The 23,631-nt window shown below is 39.9% G+C and overlaps 1 protein-coding gene across 1 annotated transcript; it reads left to right on the top strand.

The window, feature by feature from the left end:
- The first annotated feature begins 3,882 nt into the window (after positions 1–3,882).
- On the top strand, positions 3,883–17,465 carry meox2b (mesenchyme homeobox 2b). The gene is made up of 3 exons (XM_073463578.1): positions 3,883–4,369; positions 9,140–9,312; positions 17,238–17,465. The coding sequence occupies exons 1-3, from the start codon at positions 3,883–3,885 to the stop codon at positions 17,463–17,465; spliced, it is 888 nt and encodes a 295-aa protein (XP_073319679.1).
- The last annotated feature ends 6,166 nt before the right edge of the window (positions 17,466–23,631 follow it).

The raw sequence follows: 23,631 nt of genomic DNA, 5'->3' as shown, positions 1-23,631 counted from the left end.
TTAGAGGGTCAGAGGGCTTATTTAAGTGGATATTGAAATCCCAAATAATTAAGATCTAATCTGAACACATAACAAGATCTGCAATAAATTCATCAAGTTCTTCTAAGAATTGGGAGTAAGGCCCTGGAGGTCTATAGATTACCACCAGGAGAAAGCCAGTTCCCTGGACAAGGCCGTTACTACTTGATGAAGATGATTTAAAAGCAGGCAGTGATTTTCCAGTCTCAGGTTCCTCAGTTCCAAGTTCCTCAGGTAAATCATTCCAAAAGGTTGGAGCCCTAACAACAAAAGCCCTGTCACCCTTGGTCTTCAACCTTGACCTGGGAATATCTAACAGAGAAAATCTCAGGCTACAAACTAATGAGTGATGAAGTCCAACGTTCTTAACAATGGGTACCACATGCTGAGATAGAGAGCCAAGAGCAGGCAAATAAATGGGTGTGAGAGTGCACAGGGCCTACGATGAGATTTCGGTTTTGGAGGACTTAAGCTGAAGAAAGTTCACTGCCATCCAATTCATTACTGCAGCCAAGCAATTATGCAAGGAAGATAATTTAGCTGACTCAGATGGTTTGCAGGACAATTACAGCTGGATATCATCAGCGTAACAATGGAAAGAAATATATTGTTTCAGTGTGTACCTCACACCAGGGGCTGGTCGGTAGGTGACCACGAGAATGTGTAGTTGTGTGTGTATGTGTGGGTTAGAGGAGAAGAGAAAGATAGAGAAGGAAAAAGAGCTAACGCTAAGGAGGAGGAAACAGCTGTGGAGCAACACAATACTACCCTTCCATCACTTGGTGATGGGCGAACTAACTCAGGCTCAATCACCTTCCACTGGTCTTTGTTCCAAATAGAAATGCAGCTTATTGTGCACTCAGATGTGTCAAACGCTAATACTTACATCCACGAAGTGGAAAAGCTCAAATCAGCTCATGACCACATTTATGAGTAGGGCCTGCTGAGTGAAATTAAAAGCAATCATAACAGGCAGACATATGGTGTTGCTGGATTTTGGAGGAGCAATAGATAACAACAATGAGGACTGGGTCTATGCAGAACGTTTTAAGGACAAAGGCCTAAAAAGCTAGAGAGATCCCTAGAGCTTAACATTCTGCATTTGAATGACTTTTTAAAAACTACGCCTAGCCCACCCCCTGACCATGGGCCCTGGGGGAACTGATAAAATCATACCCGGGGGCATAATTCTAAAAACAAGCTGTGCTCATTTGGTTTGGACCAGGTCTCAGTAAAAAAACATAAAATCAAGATTTTCAGATAAAATAAGAGCCCTTAAAATAAAAGTTTTGTTAGAAAGGGATTGTGAAATTAAAAGAGCTAATTTGATATCAGAAATAGCAGGCACAGCAGTTTTGGTAATTTGAATTAAAAGAGATTGGGCAAAGGTTTCTTTTTGTAACTCTTCTCATTCTGCAAGGACTAGTGGGCCTGGCAGTTTATATGGTCTGAATGGGTACTGGAGGAGTTAATTGTAAGGGTACAGTAAGTAATTTGGGGCGCAGAGCCACAGGGTGGAGATAGTGAGTGAGGGAGTGGGGAGTGGTGGCAGAGGCGGGGCAGTGAAGTAGTCCCTTTGGGGAAAAGCAGAAATGACAGGAGGTGCACATGTGGGCATATGCACTTGATTGAGTTGATTTGATGGTCATACACGTGGGGCAGTGATGACAGTATGGACGATGATAGATGAAAGTGCATGTGTGCCCCCAAAACTGGGATTCTGTCTCCGCTAAAAAAGGACCTGCGTCCCCAGAACAAATTTAAATTGTCAACAAAAACAAAGTTATGTGAGGTGCAGGTAGACTGGAGCCAGGTGTGGAAAACGCCTTGTGCCTCTATTAAAAGACGTGAGGGGACCAGATATAAAGATGCGCTTCTCAAGGAAATATTGAGAATGAGTCGCTGATTAAAATCACCGAGAGAGGAGGAGAGGGGGAAGACAATCTCACGTAACCTCTATTATGCGCCTTGGTGAACAACACCAGGTCAGCAGGGGAGATGAGTGGCTCCACACAGCGATGACCACTGGGAGAATTTCAGCGCTAGGTCCCTTTGGAGCCGGATCCAGGGCTGCCTGGAGGCAGCATGGATGGAGGAGGGTGAGAGCCCCCCTCCAGTGGTGGGAAATCCTGAAGGCTCAGGATTTTGAATTTTTTGGCCAGCGGGAGGTCCTGAGATTTTGGAGGGAGAGACTGCCGGACCAGTGCTCCTGTTTAAGAGGAGTCTAGCTCAGCTTGGCTTTTCCATCCCCGCCAATGAAAGACGGAGCCACTGGAGGAAGATGGTGGAGAGTCGAGGCAGCTGTTGATTTGGGCTTTGCTCCCAGGAGGACCCGTGGATCTTCATGTTGGGCTGAAACAGCCCCTTGAGATCCCACGATGATGGAGCCGGTCCACAGGAGAGTGGGATCAATGTCTGTGGTGGTCACACACTGCAGCCAGAGGAGCTCAGGACAGCTTGGCGCATGGCAACAGTGGAGAACTCCAGGATGAGCTTGTTTTTTTCCCTGAGCTTGGCTTGCACACCAGCAACCCTTTCCTTAACTTTTGACATGGTAAGGTTGCAAGATCCACACTCATCTTTCATATTTGCAGTTAGAGTAGTACGTAACTCCATCACTCAAGTGTCATGTGTTCTATGTAGTCCATTAACATTTATCCCAGAGATTGAAACCGGTAAAACACTAATTAAAAGAGTTTCAGCTAAAAAGCAGTGTATTGCTATTGCTGTTTGGGGAGCGGCTGCTTCCGCAAGCACTCTGTAGTCTGGTGATGTGTCAGCGGATACTTCTTTAGCAGCAGAACAGCTGGCTTATAGCGTAACTTATTATGTTGGACTTGTTTCTGAGCTGTTGGCCCATTTTTACGAAGATATAACATTTCTAGGGAATGTTGATAACTATTGATTTCTCAACAAAATTGCTAATACTGAGCAGATGAGTTTATGAACAGCACTAAAACTAAGTTCACTCTGTTTTGCCATCATCATATTAGCATTATTAATCTTAAATAGCCACAGATACTTTACCTCACTGCTATGCATCCTGCAAACAGCTGGGTTTAAAAAATGTTATTATAAAATATATTGCCTTGTTCTTTCACTTGCTTTCAGAACAAATGCACACTAGCACGTGCATCTACAACATGATGCAGAGGTGCTCATACCACTTGTGTCCACAGGGGAGTAAATCTTATGTCACATTTAACTTACACCCAACCATCAGAAGAACAGACCGTGAAAACAGTCCTTAAGTTCTGCGGCTCTACATCTAAAAACCAACAGCTGATGCAACGCAGTTCCTAGAAAAGCGTCAGCAGGGTCAAACAGCTCAGCTCCAAAATAAATTACCCACTTTTCCTGAGGCAGTGCTATAGGAATGGTTCAGATTTATTGTGCGTTGGAGTTTGGAGGATGATCACATGCATGTGGTCAGTAGCAGTGAGCCAGTGACCCAACCTACCTCTCAGGTTACAACCTATATATAACACCCACCCCCTCCCTCCGCCCCCTCCCTCCCTCTCCAGCACAACTTCCCTGGAAGCTCCCTCTCCTTCCACACTGGTCCTGGCGTTCTCCACTGTCATCCGAGATCCTCCTCTGCCTCTCACTGTTTACCCACCATACGCCTGGCAACCGTCTGCGTGCTCGGGATTACCAGAGGCCTTTTCTTTCAACGCCACCATCTCTGCCTTCCTTCAACTGGATTTCTTTGGGAATTAGGGGTCTGGAGGTCTGAACTGAGAAGGGCTGCAGAGGAGAGCTGGGACTTCGGCTGCCCACATCCCTGACCTTCCTCTCTTCTTTCTTGGGAGTTTTGGTTGAATCTGACAGGCAGGAGTGGGGGTTTGGAGGACTCCCCACACCATGGATCACTCTCTGTTTGGTTGTCTACGCAGCCCTCATGCCCCAGCCCAGGGCCTGCACCCCGCCATCACCCAGTCGCCACTGACCCTGCATGGTCGGAGCGACCACATCTCCTACCTGGATCTACCCAGCTCCTCGCCCCCCTACAGCTACTCTGGTGGAGAGGACAATGGAGTGTTTGGCAGTCCAGCCCACCGAGGCCACCTGCCCCAGCAGCAGCATCCCCTCCACCCTCAGCACCCACCTGGCTGGCCCGTCCCCCTGCAGATGCCCTCACCTAATGCTCGGCAAAGCGTCTGCCTGCCGCCGCTCGAGGCCACGGCCCCAGAACTCTGCACTGGGGGCCCAAACCTGTGCAGCACCGACCCAAGTCAGGGCAGCGGTGACCCCACAGGGGCATCATGTGTGTCTGGGGAATATGGGCGGCAGAGTGTGTCTTCAGAGGACCCAGACAGAAGGAGCCGTAAAGGCAAGAATGATAACTCAGGTAAGTTCAGGAAGTCTATTATGCATTTAGTTTTGAACAATTTCCCATGAAACTGCATTTTTCTTTTTAAATAGAGCCTGAAGCTTAATTTTCTCTGCAAGATATTCATTTCATACTGTAGAGAAGTTTATTACAGCATATTACTGATACTGACAGTAGTGCTCATGCAACAATTATTTTATATTTATAATTTATAAAGTCAAACTGGCTACACTTTATAATGACCATCCAGATAATATTTATGGATGAAATAAACAGTATTTATTAACCTTTAACAAAAACTTAAAAACATCAACTTTACAATAATCAATTGCTTACTAAATGGTTTATAAAGCATTTCATTGTTTGTTAACAGTGAAATAATTAGAGTAAATTAAAGAGAGTAACTAGAGTAAAAGTAAATTAAACTAAAGTCAAATTAACTTTATGATGGTTATTATAAAGTGTGTAAGTTATTATCATTAGATATTCAGACGATATTCTGATCACTCTTAAACTATTAATTGTAATAATTTATGATAGAGACCAAGCAGTGTTATGGTAAAATTTAAACCCAAATCTAAAAAATTCTGTTTGTTTTTTGATTTAAAAAAATTTTAAAAAATAGCCCGAGTTAATTGAAAACTAGTGTTACCAACACTAACACTGTCAATACTACATTAAATTTCATCATAAACATAATTAAACTGAATCTGCTGAAGATTTTTACAGCATTAACAAAGAAAAAGTCCAGTATAAGACATGATTACACACAATCATGTCATATTTTCCTCATGTTTGAGTATAAAAGTTGGTAATTTGTTTCGTTATTAAAATCCATCTTTAACTTCTCTTTAACACATCTTTACTAACATGTACTGTTTCTCTTGGTAAGAAATTCAAACTCTTACTTTAGTAAAATATAAAGTGCACTTTTATCATGACAATATCTATTTAGTACTTCAACCATCTCTGGTATACTATATAGAAAAGAGGCCAAATCCTCAGGTGTAATTTTGGGGGTATTTTCCAACAGAACATTTGACCTTTGGCCTCTACAGATTGTACTTAGAATACATTTACAACCAGAGCCTTTATTTTAGAAAGTTGATGATACGAGTCTGCAGTCGGTGACTGATAAATAATTGTGAATTGTGAGATTAATGTTGTGCCTCTAAACTCTATTTTCCATCACTAATAATGGTTGATTTGTAATGGTGAGAATTTGCAGTAATGAGATGTTTGCCCACTCGATGAGCTGTACTACTTGTGTGGCGGCTGGTCTACAAAAGAGTTTGGATAAGGACCCCATGAGGGGTTTCTTAACATGCAGATGGGCTCACAAGAAATGTCCTCATGTGAAATTGGCTTTATGTATCCGTTTAATAAAAGTAGAATCCAAAATGAAATGCCATACTTAAACTGATTTTACTACTTTCTAATGGGAGGAGATTCTCTCAGATTAGGACCTAAAATAAGTTGATGTGAAAGAAAAGATTAAGGAGACCTGATCTGACCTGTCAAATCCAACTCAAGGATTTAAAAAAGAGAAATATATGTATGTATATATATGTATATATATATATATATATATATATATATATATATATATATATATATATATATATATATATATATATATATATATATATACATACGTACATATATATACATACGTACATTTCCAAGCTTTCCAGCTTTCCAGCTTTCTCCATATATATATATATATACACACACATATAAATATATATTACAACAGATTGAGTAAAAAATATTGTGGAATTTATATCTTTTTCAGTCAATATAAACAAGAAGCCCTGAAAGTGACCTGAAAACAGCTGAAAACAATTTTAATAACATAATAATAATAATAATTATATAAAATAATTCCCCCTGCTGATGAATATCATGTAACATGATCAAAAGCTACATAATGAACTCATTAAAAATGCAGCACCATGCAAGTGTTTTTAATTTTAAGATGTAAACTCAATGGTTAAAATCCTTTTACTCCCAGACAAAACACAGAGGTCATGACCTCAGTGTCCTCCATGGTAGCTGCGACCCTGATCAAACTCATGTGGACTGTTGCTGGGGTTCACAGTTAAGGTGATGCTGGAGGTGCAGGTCACGTATCAACGGCATAAAACTTAACTGTACACATATGCTTCCTATGAACGGTAAAAGAGCACATCATCCACCAGACTTAAAAGCAGGCACCGTATCTGCATCGTTTAGCCCCACTGACAGGCAGCTTGGAGCGGCTGCCAAGTCGAGAACTTTCCAATTCCCCAGAGTCGATGTCCCAGCCAGGAGAGAAGGCGCTTTGACTGACAGATTGAACACTTCGAGAGTGTGCTGAAGCTGCCAGCGGCCTAACCCAAATCCAATTTCCTAACTCTAACTTCATTGGCACTCTCAGAAGCCGCAGCACTTTTACAGTTTTTTTGGATAAGATGTTCTTTAAAAGGATCTAGTGATGATGAAATATACATAGTTATTGACCAACGACCCTTCAAAGAGCAGTCAGTGTGGATGGTGGCGCTGAATAAAACGATCTGCACTGATTCAAACAGGCAGAATGACTGAAAACACAAATACTGTAAAGATTTCAATGCTCAATAAAAACTTTAAGTCATTAATAGGACTGAATGAAATAACATGACAAAAGGAAAATATGACACAAAACTGACAATGTCCAATGCCTTTGTGTAATTGGGCTCACACTACAGCACAGACAGTGTCTGTTTCCTGGCACACTGTGGTTTGTCAGCACATCCCACATTTACACGACTAATGAAATGTCAGCTGGATTTATGCAGTGTGGACTGGAGAACAGTGTAGAAATTATTATTCAGTGTTTTCTCACTATGAAAGATTACTTTCAAAACGCTCCATTCATTTTCATCATTCACTGACCACAAATACATAAAAGGGATACTTGAAATATGCTGGTACTGACAGACAATATAAGTGGGGAAAATGTGATTTCACCCTTTAAGCATGACCAATTGCGGAAAAGCTTAGTGTTTATATGCAATAAGTCTTACTGAGTAGGACTAGAAAGTGCCTTTTAAACTTGATATTAACATGTGGCTTTTCCTTTATTCTCAAACATCCAGATAACTATGAGTATATTTTCTTGGTTTTTGATGAGTCCTACATTTATTTCATTTAAAAGACATAATATAAAGTTTTACATGATCATTCTACGAGCTCTTACTCGTCCCACCAAGGATAATAATAGGATTGTACTCATCACGGTCCAATGCTATTGTTTTTAAAATTCTTTCTGTCTAAAATATCTGTACAGTCTGACTACATTACTGCTAAGGATAAGGAAATAAATAATGGTTGTGGTGTTACCAGTTAAATTAAATCGGATAGCATTTTTTAACTTTGGGTTCCCTCGTCTCAAATCAATGGGTTTTTAGAATGTTTTTTCTGTTAAATGTCTGAAATAAGGTCTGTGGTTAATACAAGCCCCATATATTTATGTAAGTACTGTACATATGTTTGTTCTGAATAAAGATACAGTATATCGGCAAATACCCCACAATGTAATGATATAATTATATTTACAACCTGTACATTGATCAGTTTATAGAAAACCTGTATAGTAATTGTGTAGTAAGATGCTTAGTGGTGGTGATGTTTAAGTCATGTGACCATGATGTCGTCTGTTTATATCCTAACATTAGCTTTTTACTGCTAGAGATTTAATTTACACTTCAAAAATCACAAAGTGAAGATTCTCTTGATGAACAAAATGTGAAACTATCATAAATTTGTGTTTAGAGATTATTTTCAGCAAAAATCCAAAATCCAATTAAAAAATCCCACAGAGGGAACCACAGTGATGCTAACTTCAGGGTTAGCCTACAACTCTATTAAAGGTTCCCTGTAGCCACCTATAAGACTATGGATGAGTAGATGAGTACATTCCTTTTTTAGATGTAATCTTGTGCACGTGCACAGGGAAACACATGCACATTTCTGCTAATGGTTTCACACTGTTCCTCTGATGAATGTTGTAGTAATGAGCCAAGAAAAGAAGCAAAGCACTGGCAAGGAAGAACACTGGAAGGAGAACACATGGATTAATAAAATACAGGTTTAAAATTTTCTCAAAAAATTGGAAACTGTTTTCTGAGACAGTAAATGACTTGAAAGCAGGTTTGTTTGAGCTTAAGGATACACACAAAAGTTACTGGTGAGAAACACTACACATGGGTGAAGTGGTTAAGATCATCTGATTTTACTTTTAGCTCGTCTGACTGCTTGTATCTCTTGTCCCGTTTGACTTGATTGCAGCGGTTTTACAGTTCTCAGATCTCAGCAGTGACTCACTGAGTACAGTGGTATCATATTCAATGTATATTAATGCTCAAAACTACAAAAATGAGACCCTAGTTGTATTAAACTGGAATTATCCTGTACAGTGTATTCTGTCTGAAAAGATATTTTATTTGTACTGTAGGTGCTAAAGTCAGAGCATTCATCCAAACAATAGTGTGACTAAGTAGTTTTGGTTTTTCACTAGCCACTAAATCCATACTGAATGGAGCCATCTGGGAAAAAACTCCCTGCCTGGGTTGAATAACACAGGATGCAATACTAATATCTCCACAATAAAAGGTGATTGGCACCCTAATCGTCTTGCTTTCATTTTATTTTTGTTTCAGATGGGCCCCTGCACTTTATCAAACCCGTCTAATTTTTTTTGTTCTTCCTCCCCCTCTCTTTTGGAGACTCAGCTGTGGCTGGAAAATGTTCTGTTTTTCATTTCAGAGTCCCAAGACGGGAGCTATAAGTCAGACATGAACAGCAAGCCCAGGAAGGAGCGCACAGCCTTCACCAAGGAACAGATCCGGGAACTGGAGTCAGAGTTTGCACACCACAACTATTTGACCAGACTGAGACGCTACGAAATAGCTGTCAACCTCGACCTCACGGAACGACAAGTACGGTACCTGTTGAATGACTGTGAATCATTGTGAGGCCAGAGGGGGAGGAAACAGGAGCAGCACAATAAATAGCCAACAAATCTTGCTAGCCAATGTGCTCCAAGTCATGAAATACAATTAAAGGGGAATTAAATGGGCCATGACTTTTATTAACATCCATTCGATATTTCAACGAAATTGACACGTCTCACACTCATAGTTTAACACTGGAGAATTACAGATAGCTTTTTAAGCAGAAATCCAAAATAAATGTCTCGCGAGGTAATGAATCACCACTATAACACTGCAGTCATAATTTGTCTCCAGAACAAGGTTTTGACACTTTTTTCCAGAGATAAAATGTGTTACTGTGCCACTCAGTGGTGGTTTGATACTCTTATGAAGAAAACAAACCTCTGAAGTTGCTTAACTTTTTAAGATTATTAGAGGGATGTGATGTAGATGAAGGTTTTCTTCTCTACACATTAACATTAATAAAAGTAGATGTTAATAATGCAGTAGTAGACTGTAGGTTTTGGCTTTAAATCCTTGATCCCATCTCTTCAGGGAGCAGGCCACATTTGGAATTATGGAATGCTGTCTTACCCAAGGTCAGATGAAATGATTCATATCCGTCTCATCTCTGTGTGTTCAGTACACACATAGTCTGGGATGTGTTTGCTTTGCAGAGCAGAGATAAAATGCTGACTAGCTCCATCAAAAGTTACAATAAACCTTGTATAATCTGTAAACTGCATTTCTCATGTTGTGTTTTGCTTAATGAAATAGAAATGTAAAAATATTTCAGTTTCAGGGTGTTTCTTTAAGATATAATACTTAAGATTTCTGCATTAAAATGTCAGCTAGAACTTTCTTACATAATTAGCTGAGTTGTGTTCTTACATTATCCCAAATGTTTCCAACAATGTTCAAACTCGAGACAAAACGAAATCCACATTGTGTTTCATGTGGTCGCCTGTCACTATAACCTCGGGAAGAGATTCAGAGAGTGAGGAAGGAAGTTGGAGAATGAGACTAAATGGAACGTGAAAAAAAACTTTAAAACAGTGTGTGAACATGTGTGTCTGAGTCACATCATAGTTTTTCATCAGCAGTACTGATTGTTTAATGGTGTGTCACTAGTTTGACCGCTGGATCATTTGTGTTTATTTGTGTTACTCACACAGTTTATTTGCCTATGACAGCCAGATTACTTTGCTGTACATTGGCTATAAGTTTGCATGTGACAACATGCACAAAGAGAGTGTGTGTGTGTGTGTGTGTGTGTGTGTGTGTGTGTGTGTGTGTGTGTGTCTGTGTGTTGGAATTCAGGTGAACCTCTGACTGCACTCAGCAGGGAGTGTGCAGGGACTCTGGTTCTCTCTCTTCTTCTTCCCCTCTCCTCTCTGTAACGTTATATTACGTACGACTGCTGCAGTCAGGTTGATAAACAGGAGTGAAGATAAATCCACTTTTATCTAGTTTTTTTTATCAATCCCAGAAAGTCCCAGTAACTGTTGTTGCATGCACAATTCATTCTAAAGGTACGAACTGTTGGTTCACACATTTTTTATGTTCAGACTAAACAAATGAATAAAACATCCTGTAACGTTTAAATTTGAACAGGACCAGGTTAGCTGTTTCCTCCTGTGTCCAGTCTTTATGCTAAGCTAGGCTAATTATGTTTTTATCTAACACACAGACATAAGACTGATATCCGTCAGAACACCTCACTCTCAGAAGGAAAGCGAATAACTTTATTTCCCAAAGCATGGAACTGTTCCTTTAAAACCAGACATCTCATCAGTAGCTGGCTACTGACGAACAACAACAACAAAAATAACTTTAATTTTCTCCTTCAGGTCACACTGAGTATCTGGCTCAATAACATGACATCTCATCAGTAAAAACACTATCCCTGTAGCCAACAGGTTCTGATACATTAAAAAAGTCAAACATTTCATAATTATTGCTCTAAATATAGATTAAAAAGAATTCCCAAGCACGATTACACCCATCACTCTGGGGAGGAGGGCAGTTGATGTATGGCTTCTATTAAAAAACAGTACAAGACTTCACAGAAGAAAAAAAAAAACCCTCAGTGTTTTGACATCAGCAGACGGTTGGACATGTCATACTAATGTTCTGAGGCTAATCGATTCCAAACCACAGAGACTCTTTGAAATGTCAGCGTGCTGCTCTCAACGTCTGTGAATTGACTCTGTGATGGTGTGTGTCACGGTCCAGATGGTTTCCTTAATGCTCACAAAGAAACATTTGTATGTAGTTAGCAGTGCTGTAGATGTGGACACAAGCACAGACCTGCTGCTGTTCATTCTAAAAGAGTTTGGAAAGAGTCATTGTGAAAAGAGTCAGATGACTGAGGGAGGGAACAGTGTGTCAACATGTATGTCATTTCTGCTTGTAGTGTGAGCATACTGAGGTAATACATAGGTGAATATATTACTTTTTAAAATGTAGGTGAGTTATAATAGACTTCATCAATGTAATAGTGTCTGGTCATTGATTGAATTCTAACGACTTGAACAAGATGAACCCTGAGCAGACGGTAGAAAAAGTTATTCATGAAAAAACAAAAGGACCTACTGATACTGAGTAGCATCAGTTCACTGTGTTTAAACAACAGAATGGAAAAAGCCACCACACTGCTTTAGACTTTGGAATATGCCAACCCTCCTGTTACCCATTGCTTTCTATGTTAGTAGTGTTCATATTCAGTCTGGAAACACTCTGTTTACACATTTTTTACCGTTAGATAACCAAGGGTAGTTACGAGAGTGATGTAATTGTTGTGCCTCAACCTAACCAAACTGCGACCATTTGACAATGTTAATAACAGTCAAAATATCACAATATGTCATAATCCAATCCAATCCAACTTTATTTGTTAAGCACTTTAACACAACCAAAGTTGACCAAAGTGCTGTACAGAAGAATAAAATTACATATAAAATACAAAAATAAATTAAAAGACAACAAAACATGAGTAAAAAATAATAAAAGCCACGCAATACAAAGCAGAAAAAACAAGGAGATAAAATCGACGTCTTACTAGGTGTCAAAGGCCAAGGAGAAGAGATGGGTTTTAAGAAGTGATTTAAAAACAGACGGAGAAGAGGCCTGTTTAACGTGCTGGGGCAAATCGTTCCATAGTTTAGGAGCCGACACAGCAAAGGCATGGTCCCCTCTGAGCTTCCGCTTAGTGTTAGGCACACTCAGGAGCAGCTGATCAGCTGACCTGAGAGAGCGGGCGGGGGTATAAGGGTGTAGAAGCTCAGAGAGGTAGGGCGGGGCAAGACCATTCAGGGATTTAAAAGCACATAAAAGAATTTTAAAATGGATCCTAAATTGAATGGGCAGCCAGTGGAGTGAGGCTAAAATGGGGGAAATGTGCTCGTGTTTACGTGTGCCAGTTAAAAGACGTGCAGCTGCATTTTGTACCAACTGGAGACGGGCGATGGAGGACCCACCAACTCCCGCATACAGTGCATTGCAGTAATCCAGCCGAGTGGTAACAAAGGCGTGGATTACCGTCTCAAAGTGCTGCCTTGTCAGAATTGGAATTTTACAACAGCCTTGATCTGACTGTTGAACTTAAGCTCAGGGTCCACTTTAACCCCTAGGTTTGTGATGCTAGGCTTGATATACTGGGCCAAGGAACCCAGGTCTACAGGGGGGGCGGGTCCCAGTGGTGCCACCGAAAACCATCACTTCATAAGATGTGGACTGTTTGTCTGCATACTTTATTTTAAAGCTTCCGTATTGGATGAGTTGGAAGTGAGAACGTGTTGCTCCTGGATGACTGCAGCTTGTGCTCATTTACGCAGGCCAGTGGGTACTTCATATATTTAGGCAGCACCAGACTGACTGATACACAGAACCATTAAACCCTGTCATAGATGCATTTGGTTGTGGCAGGCACACATGGTTCATCATCGTGTGTTTCTAAATAGTGTTAAAAGACTATCAGTGGTGGTATGTCATTTGCACACACTATATGGGCTTTATGTTACACCCATGGGCTAACTTAATGAGTGTGGTTGAGCTACAGCAACAGACAAATGCCCGACTGCCATAGCTTTCCAGGTGGTACACACACTTTAGAAAATGATCCGCACATTCCCAGAACCTAATATTATTATTTATATTAATCTGACTGTTATTACTATTATTATTATTTTGTTCACAAGGCATACCCAACTCAAGAGATTGAGTACCAAACCAACAGCCTCGACCAAACAGTACGGGCAAATACACACACAACCCTAGTGTGCAGAGAAATTCAACTTGTTGAGTTAATATGTTGTAAATATAATATAATTGTGTGATAATGAGGTTTTCAAATAATTGTACACAGCCCATACAAAGCAATGACAATGTAATTTTAATGTAACAACACTGGACGCAGACATGACATGAAGATGTTGGTTTACCTCACTTCAAGTGGGAAAAACACATTCAAACCTGGATACAGTGAAGTGGAGTTTGGTCAACAAAATAGGAAAAAAAAAAAATATATATATATATATATATATATTAAAAAAAACTCTTTAGGTTTTCTCAATGACATATAATCATACATCATTTCTCTTTGTCATCCTGGCTGGATTTGTGAAGTAAAATCTTTTAAAAAGAAGCTTTAAATGAAGATTTGTTGCTTCCAGTGAGTTAGGAAAATTTGCTTCAAGTGACTGGAATGTGTATATAAATCTTTAGTAGACCTCCTATAGCTTTGAATTGTCCCGTAAATGTCTCTGTATAGGTTAAAAGACGGTACAACACTTGTGTCCAAAAACAACCCTGCAGTCTCAGCACCCCCACAAGGACAGTGTATCTGGAGGTCTGTTGGCTAGAACCAATCAGTGTTTTGGCTCAGACAACAGCCAGGACAAGTCACCCAGGATTTACATCTTCCTGTCTGGAGCCAAGTCCCTCAACACTCCCCCTCATGTTGGCTGCTTCTCCAAACGCCCCCAATAGCAGTCCAATAAATCTGTGCATGAGAAGGTTGATTCTGGATCTTTAACGTCTTTGCTGTAATTTTAAAGCTTCTGCTCCCCGCCTACTGTACTGACTTATAACTCATCTTAAGGGTTGTTTTATTACCAACACAGTATTCGTGTAATAAAATACGTCCTCCTCATATGGCCTGTTCATGACCTTAAAGCTGCGCAAATCAATACACTAACAATGATTAATTCATATATTAACAAACAATGGATCAAACGAATATGTGTGATGTCAAAGAGAATTATAACCAACTTTGCAGTTCTTCTCAGGTCTATGGAGCATTTTATCATCTTTTAGGATATTGCTTTGGTTTTACCACCTACACTTTTACTTACTGCTCTACTCAACCTCATTTCCAGCAGCAAGCAGGGAAAAGTTTTTTTTTTTTTAAAAAAACCTTTGCACACCACCTGCCTAGCATTAAATTGCTACAAAACAGAGTTAGTGACTAGCTGGTGAAAGTAGTTGAACATTAAGCAGCTTAATAAACAAATATTTCTTTTGGCCTCTCAGTGGCCGTGAAACAAGCTGTTAACACAACATGTGACACAGTAATATATCACCTCATAAAGTTGATATGAGAACATAATAGCAAACACTCACCAATTCATCCAGTAGATGCAGATGTAATGTAATGTATGTTTTATTTGAAGTTTGTCTTTATTCACCAAGAAAAAAATATCTTCTCTTTTGCTGCTAAACACGAAGTTCACCAGCTAGTCTCAGGTCATGTACTGAGACCTTCTCAGAGTTTTTTCACTGAAAACAGCTGCAAATGAGGTTGATGAGAGGTGAGGTCAAGACTGAAGCAACACGGTTAAGTTGGCTGTAGCTGAAATAGGCTAAAAAGCTTTTAGAGAGGCATCCTGGTATCGGAATGCTGTAAATACTTCCTCTCACAGTCCAAAGACACACACGTGAGGTTAATGGGTCGAAGGCGTGAATGTGAGCGTGAATGGTTGTTTGTCCCTACATGTCAATGTCTATTACTATTCTATTTATTTTCTTTATTTTCATTATATCATTTTTGGATTAATACTCCTTGAAGTAAGACACAAATGGCCTAAATACCTAAAATCACGAACCTGAGACAAATTGCGTCTTTAAAAACGACAGTAAACATGTTTTTTTAGGAAGCACAAAGCTGTTTATGAGAAAATGAGCCGCATATACAAGTGTTTACTCTGGAAGCTTAACTCCCAGTGACTGAGGGCAGGCCACAAGGCAGCATTACCTCAAATAAATGCTACCAGATAAGACTGCTTGGAGAGCAGATTGCAGGGATGGACAGGAGGAAATATGTGTGTGTTTATGTCTGTTAATATATGAGTATGGGGTTGAAACGGGTAGACTGGTGGTGTAAGCATGAAGGACTGGGTGCTGGAGGGGTTACAGGGAGGGAGCAGTGACAGAGTAACAGGAGGTGGGACCGGGACGAGGACTCAGGAGAGGACTGGGGGTGGATCTCATTGGTCCAGATTGGATGTCCCCGTTTTAGACAGCAGCTTATTCATCACTATGAGAGACTCAGATACTAAATAAGCTGTGGAGTCAGGGACAGGAGGTAGAGGGGCGAGCCAGCAGGCGGGTGTGACTCATGCATCAGCACGTATCTGCCTATGTGGAAATACAGTACAACACTGCAATACTAACAGCAAAACCCCACACCAGTAATCTAATCATTGGCTCGCACCATTACACTAAAACCCAGAGGACAAAAGAAACTGAAAATGACATTACTCCTGCATGGGTTCTTGTCCCTGAACAGAAATACATGCTGCATTTTAAGTTGGTGTGTTTTTAGAAGAACAGTTTAGCTACTAGTTTTTTGAAAGACATTTTCTTTTGAAAAGATCAGAGATGAAAACTGAACTGAACTTAAACATTGAAAAAGGCTCCATTTTAATTTTCTCTGTCGTTGGGTTAATATTTGTCATTTTTCTTTTATGTATGTATGGGTAAGGTATTGGACAGTGTGAGTTAAGGTTTTTGTTTCTGTGTCTGTCCCATAATTGGTCTCGTGCTGCAACTATAAAGGGTTTATCTTCTTGGAGGAATAATAACACATCCTCATATTTTAACGGCTGAGTAGGTTGATTGCCAGGGAAACCAAAACGACATATATCACAGTTTCCAATACAACATGACCATTGCAGTGCAACAGCGACAGGCATACTGTACTCTCACAGATTGGTCAGGCTTAGGAAAACATTGTGGTTTGGCCAAAATGAACTATGTTACTTATGTTACTTCAGTTCCAAACATACCTACATTATATTTGTAACTTAAGTTGTGCAATGTAAATGCAGTCCAGAGACTTAATTTGGTTAAGACAGTCAAGGGTTGCAATAAGCTGTTTTCACAGTCGACCTACGTGGTAAGTTTTCTAATGAGGATGTGCTCACTGTATTTCTTTAAAGTCTGCCCAGTACATTTTGATATACAGTGTGTGGTTACAAGAGGAAAGTTCTGACTGATGATGGTGCCAGAGGAAAGGTCAGGAAGTCAAAAGAATCAATACATTTCCTCCTAGGGGACAGTAAATGTCCATACCAAATTTCATGAAGAAATTGTTCAGTTACATTGTCATTGCTTTGTATGGGCTGTGTACAATTATTTGAAAACCTCATTATCACACAATTATATTATATTTACAACATATTAATTCAACAAGTTGAATTTCTCTGCATACTAGGGTTGTGTGTGTATTTGCCCGTACTGTTTGGTCGAGGCTGTTGGTTTGGTACTCAACTTAATGAAACCTTTATCAAATGTCTTAGAGGGGCACTGCACTAATTTTAAATATAAGAAGTCAGTTTAAGCTTTTGAAACCTAACCTAACTCAAGGACTAGAAGTCAGGATATCTGAAAGAAGCCACCATAATGTCTTACTGCTTGGTGTTTCCTCTCAGGTAAAGGTGTGGTTTCAGAACAGGAGGATGAAGTGGAAGCGTGTGAAAGGAGGCCAGCAGGGGGCAGCAGCTCTGGAGAAAGAACTGGTGAACGTGAAAAAGGGGATGTTACTGCCGTCTGAGTTTTCAGGGATAGTAGGACTGCAACGCACTGCCAGCTCGCCGAGGCCGGCGACAGAGGAGGACAGTCACGACAGTGACCAGAGCTCAGAGCATCCTCACCTATGACCTTCCATAGTGTTATTGGACAGGACAGAAACAAAGGAAACATTGGTGAGATGTAAAGAACACCTGTATACAGCTTGCTGTGAGCAAAGCCTCCCAACAGACAATAACATGAGACTCAGAGAACATTCCAGAGATGCTTTGCATTTGGATTTTGCACTGTCAAGGATTTGTTTCAGTCAAATTCTACTGTACTTCTTTGAACAATCAGTACAAGAATGTTTATGTTGTGTGTACAATGAACTGAAGCACTCGTGCTTTTGAATTCTAATAATTTATACAGTCAAGACTGTAACCACCATAAACTCAAACTACTTCTTGCATTCTAATGGAACTGAAAAATGTGTTTATCCTCTTGTTTTGCTTCTCGCTCCTTCTGAAAGTTTACATGCTTTATTTTGCAAATACTTGGATTTCCAATGCGAATAAATCCCAAAAATAAAAAAATGTGTTGGTGGCAGTTTGTTAGCATGGATACACTCGGGGACAGACTTTACCTTCATAGGCAAAGCAGTCAGCTGCCCTGAGCTCCTAACAGCCATACATTTATTATGATGTTTGGATATAAAAAAATATAAGATTGTGTTGTATGTAATAACCACCTTTAAAAAGATGCAGAGTTGTTATACATGTTTCAAGAGTTCATGGATGTAAAAGGAACTGGAATTTTTGAGAGTAATACTGCTCATTCATTGGTTAGGGTGGTTGATTGACAAGTGGGCAAAAGAGAAAGTGAGAGCCTGAGCTAAGTTTTGTGGCTTGACTGACTAAATCATGACAGAGAAAAGTATGTGAAGAGTTTATGTAAGCAAGTGTGTAGCTGATGTTCTGAGAGTAGTACAGTTGTCCTACAGTTGTTCACGTATGTGTATTAGCCCCACATGTTTTGCAAAGCATTCATTGGCAAAAACGAATTGGACTCTTAGCTACTGTATAGCTAACCCAGCTAATGCTAAAGGCTATAGTTCATCATATCTGATGTAAAAACCCTAAAGATTTATCAGAGACACCTTTGAGCTGACACTACAGTGTCAAGTCAACTGTCAGTGGTCACTGCTCTTCGCTGGTGAGACGACACTGTCGCCGGACCCTGGTGTGCCATCTTGTTCTTCACCGCAACCGAGAGGCTGGTAAACCTGCAGACGGGACTTTGAACGCTGAAATAAGGTAACACACTTTCATTTTTGCTTATATGAGTAATAATAGGCCATAAGTTTTGGCTTAAGCCTTGCATCAGGCCTGCAACAGGGGTTTTCTTTATTAGTATTTTCCTGTATGCCGGTTTAGGTGTGTGAGCCCACAGAAGGTAGTGTTCGTTTGGATTAAAGGTTACTTGAACTTTGGTTACATTGTGTGTTTCAACTAAAAGGAAATATTACTGTGACATCCGAAATTGTTGAAAGGAGTTTAAATATGATTTCATCTGGGTTATTTTGAAACTTGAAAAAGTAAAGAAATTCCTTATTTTTAAGACGGATGTCAGTCTGGTGATTTATTGTTTTTATTAAAAAGGAGACCAAAGACATTTTAAAGTGTGTATTAGCACAAGAGAAATAGAGCTACAGTAAAGTACAGTTAAGTGGGCTACATTACATTACTGTACTTTAATGTATCTTTATTTCATATCCACATTCTTAAAGTGTAAACGAAAAGGAATATAAATATCAAGAGCATTTAATGATAATATTCAAGTTATGATCCTTAATGAGTAAATTCATTCTAGTTACTATAGTCACTGAGTGCTTCGGTGAGCAGTTCATGTTAGGGAAGCAGAGGGAAATTAAGGTAGTGTAAATTATTGCATCCACGGAAATCAGTTACTTCCTTCATGTCAATGTGTGGTGTGAAGAAATCTAGAACATTACACAAGTATTCTTGTTTTCTTCTTCATCACAGTTGTGTGCTTTTACATTTTATGTAAGCGTATACTTCCACTCCACTTCTTTCTCATTTCAGAGGGAAATATATATATATACACTTGTATATACTTGTTATTTTTCAGGTTTCAGATGTTAATACTGTTAATACTGTATTATGTTAAAACATAATATATGTATGATCAATAAATACAATATGATCCAGCAGATTATAGATGAATGTATCTAGACAACCAACTCATGACAACCAATGAGATCCCTGAGCAGTGTATGGTGCTGCCTAGCAACAGTAAACATTGTAGCCCTTGACGCTAATGTTAGCTCGCATAGTACTGTTGACAGAAACTTACAATCTCACCTCCAGCTCTGTGTTGACAGCGTCTCCCCACTCATCCAGACTCATTTAACGTGTTGCTACAGCAAGTTGTTGCACCACGCAAGATCACATGAGAGGGATCATTTGGGAGTCCAGCTTCAGTGCTGAAGCCACACCCCTGTTGCTGCACAGAACGCTGCTCACTGTTGATTCAAAATGTATTAATATTGAACGTGTCACATGTCCAAATTGCACCAAATTAGACACTGCAACAGACAGACAGACAGACACACAGACAGATAGACAGAGATTTCTTGCTTTATAAATATATTTTTTCCGGTTTCCTTTCCTGGACATTTATGTAAATTAGTGTATTTTAATTAGATAATGTGTCATTTACATATTGCTATATACAATTTTAGAAAACTTGTAATGCAAAGTATTATTTTCTTAATGTAAGTAAGCAGCTGGGGGAGATTCATGGTGATATCCATTAGTTGAAAATGTTACCGTATTTACCTGTAGTGTCTCTCCTTAGTAATAGATGGGAGTGCCTCCTATACCACTGCAAGTAGCAACACTGTCAGTTAGAGAAAGGATAAAGACACAATAGTGTTCCTATGCACCTATCCTATAATGGATATACTTCTATGAGAAGATGTTCTCTTGATTGATTAAGTGTATTTGTGTGATGTCTGCAGTGTGTGAGTGTGCATTCTAATTCATACAGTGGTTGACTTGGCCATGCAAGCCGCATCGTCTGTTAAAGCAGCTGTTGATTAACTCACTTGATTGAGCTCAGGCTTTCAGCTGCTCTGTGGCTTTCAGTTCCCTCAGACACATTTCAACACAGACTTGTGGTCCAATGTTGTACCCAGTGTTTTCTCTCTGTGCATGTGTTTCATTACTGTGTGTCATTGTCTGATAGAGGCAAAACACGACATGGCTCCCTGTATGGGAATGAAAGGGAAATGAATAAGAGATGTTCATTCATCTGGAGACCACGGTAATGCTTCTTCTGTCCAAAATGTGACTATTACAGAGCCAACTCACAATCATGTCTTTCATCAAGTCCAACCAGAAAAATAGAAAACATCCTTTTTATAGCCAACTCGAAGGGCACTTGGAGAGTGCAGACCTCTACCAACATCGGTAGTCCACTCTTCTGCAATATGCAAATCTGCAAGCACAACCACCTTATATGTCTGGATATATTTCCCAAACTATTAGAATGATGTCAAAATATGGTTGTGCCTAGCTGAAACCTCGTCATCTCAGCTGTGCATATATTATGCATTTGTAATTTACTGCTTGTTCCTACAAAGCGTTGTCTCAAAATGTTTTTATAATATCTCTGGTGAAGTTTAGAGTTCACATTTGGATGTGAGTGGGCGTATATTTAGTTGCATGATATGTGTTTAATTATGTGTTTTTTTGCACCATGTTCTCCCATCAAACCACAGTCCCCAAGTGCGCCATAAAAACTGCTTTCTGTATCAAGTCTGAGCAACTACATGTGTCGGCCGCACAGCAGAATTACTGGTACAGTTACAGCCGCCTCGATTTTCCCCTCCCATGCAACTCAGTCGGCTAGCAGTTGGCTGGGAGTTCCACCCTACTCCTGGGGGTGTGCACAGATTCCACTGTAGTCATAGCTATTCATTCAATTGCAGGGTGTCACCATGAGATGGTGCTTCCCTCACAAAAAAAACATATACAGCATAGATACCCTTTAAACCTAAACCATATTCTTCTACCCCATTACTTTTCAGTGGCAAATATTACACTTTTATCCCACTACATTTATTTTAAAGCTTTAGTTAGCGGTAGCCCTACTGGTTATTTTACTTTACCTAATTGATAGTTTATATCAATAATCTGAAGTTGTAGCTAGGTTATAGTATTATAGGTTAAGCCATCCAGCAGTATATACAGTTATTATAATTAGTTCATCCTTTACTTGCTACACGTCTAAAGTTATGAGCACATTAATGCATCAGTAGTTATAATTGGATAATACACTACACATATATTATTCTGAAATGGACCATTTGTTTATTCAGTTTATTCAGTCATGAAAACGAAGATTGCATGTTTATTTAGTGTGAAATCAGTCAATGAAGATCTTTCTGGTAGAGTGTGTGACCCATATACAGACACCCTGCAGAGGCCCAGGGTTCGTCCCCGACCCAAGGTCTCTTACTGCGTGTCATCACCCTGCCTCCTGTCATCTCTCAAGCCGCTCAGCCAAGAGAAGTGAAAGTTTTTTTGGCCTCTGCTTTCATAGTACATAATCAAAAAATGGCAGGGACTTCTGGTTCACGAGCTTTCTCTATTTTAGCTAAGCACTAGATGAAAAATGTCCCTCATAGCATATCAGGGGATGAAAAGGCAATGTAGTAACAGATTCTTGCTTTATGTGTCAGCACAGCCAGGTTTAGACAGTTTGACCAGAGTTTAGAGAGCACGCGGCAGCTCTCACTTTTGAGATCTGTCTGTGCTCTTTGTTTCTGTGGACGCACGCTGACAAAATGCAGGACAAAATTCTCTAGTTTATTCACCAGCCCTGCAGCCGCCAGATGAGTGTGGGGGGCTGGGAGACCTGTTGGGATGTCTGTTGAATAAAAATAAAGAGATGCACTGTAATGCTAATGACGTGTTTGGAATCTGTCACCTCCCAGGATACACAGAGGATGTTTGTGAACACACTTTTATAAACTGATTGCATCTCTTTTATCATCACGTGAGGAATTTCTGATAAACATATCAGAAAAATTATACAGCACAATGACAATCCATGCCTTAGACCACGCCTTCAGGTGCGTGTGGAAATCGGAGAGCAAACTTTGTTTTGCTACAGTGAAAATATTGTTTCTGTGATTAAACACATGGAAACTGAATATTTCATTGGATGAAAACATGTTTCAGCTTTTGGAAATTGCTTCACATGAAGTCTGCAGATGACGTAGATCTTATTCCAGTCACGGACTCTTCCAGGTCCGAGCACGGACCCGATTAGGGCCCCATCACAGAGGAACAGGAAGTTTTAAGAGGCTTCATCTGTACCTGTCAATGTGAATTGTGCATTCGAACATTTGGCAGTGTTTCGTCATTATTGACATTAAAGGTAAAGGCTCATTATTTGTCATTTTACAACAACCTGGTTGCAAAACTTTATACAATAGAGTGTTGATGATGAACTGAGGAGTCTCACAGCCTGATGAATGAAGCTGCTCTGTAGTCTGGTGGTCTGGCAGCAGATACTTCTGTATCTGTCAGATGGCAGCAGGGTGAACAGACTGTGGCTGGGTGGGTGTTGTCTTTTAGTATCTTTGGGCTCTGTACAGACAGCTCACTTCACTGATGTCACTGATGCTCTGTAGATGGTACCAGTGATGTTCTGGTGGTTTTAATCACCTGCTGCAGAGCCTTCCTGTCCTGGGCCGTGATGAACCATGCCAGTTTGTGATGTTTCCACTCAGGATGCTTTCTATTGCTACTCTGTAAAAACTCACAAGAATTTGGCTCTGAAATGTCAGTTTAATCAATATTATTATTTGTAAAGTCTCTCTCTCTCTCTCTCTCTTTAGGAATACATCAGAAATGCTCCCTCAGTCTTTAAAGCCCCCCTCCAGTATATTTTTTTGTTTTTGTAATATTTCTGATTTTTCTGAGTCCTATCCTGACAATGTTGATGAGCCTCACTGTTCACCAAACATCTTTTGACAAGTAACTTAGATTTGTGCTCAAAGTTAAAAGATGTTTCGTTTGCCGCAGTGATGCCGTGGCGGTAAAAGGGGGGGCTACACTTGATAACTGTAGACACTAGATGGCAGCAGAGTGCTTGAAGCCTGATGATGACAGTGAAATTCTGATGACAGGATTTTAGTGGTGCTGTCCGTATTTCGGCTGGTTGACTCCACGCGAAGCGGATGTATGTCGTGGTAACGCTATGTTAATATGACTGCTTCAGCTG

This window comes from Pagrus major, chromosome 3 (genome assembly GCF_040436345.1).
Source record: "Pagrus major chromosome 3, Pma_NU_1.0".
Taxonomy (NCBI): domain Eukaryota; kingdom Metazoa; phylum Chordata; class Actinopteri; order Spariformes; family Sparidae; genus Pagrus; species Pagrus major.
Note: the sequence above shows the minus strand (reverse complement) of the source record. Positions and strands in the feature narration are given on the sequence as shown.

Coding starts and splice junctions, on each gene's coding strand:
- meox2b (XM_073463578.1), top strand. CDS start 3,883: ATGGATCACTCTCTGTTTGGTTGTCTACGCAGCCCTCATGCCCCAGCC. Junction 4,370..9,139: donor AGGCAAGAATGATAACTCAG/GTAAGTTCAGGA, acceptor TTTTCATTTCAG/AGTCCCAAGACGGGAGCTAT. Junction 9,313..17,237: donor TCGACCTCACGGAACGACAA/GTACGGTACCTG, acceptor GTTTCCTCTCAG/GTAAAGGTGTGGTTTCAGAA.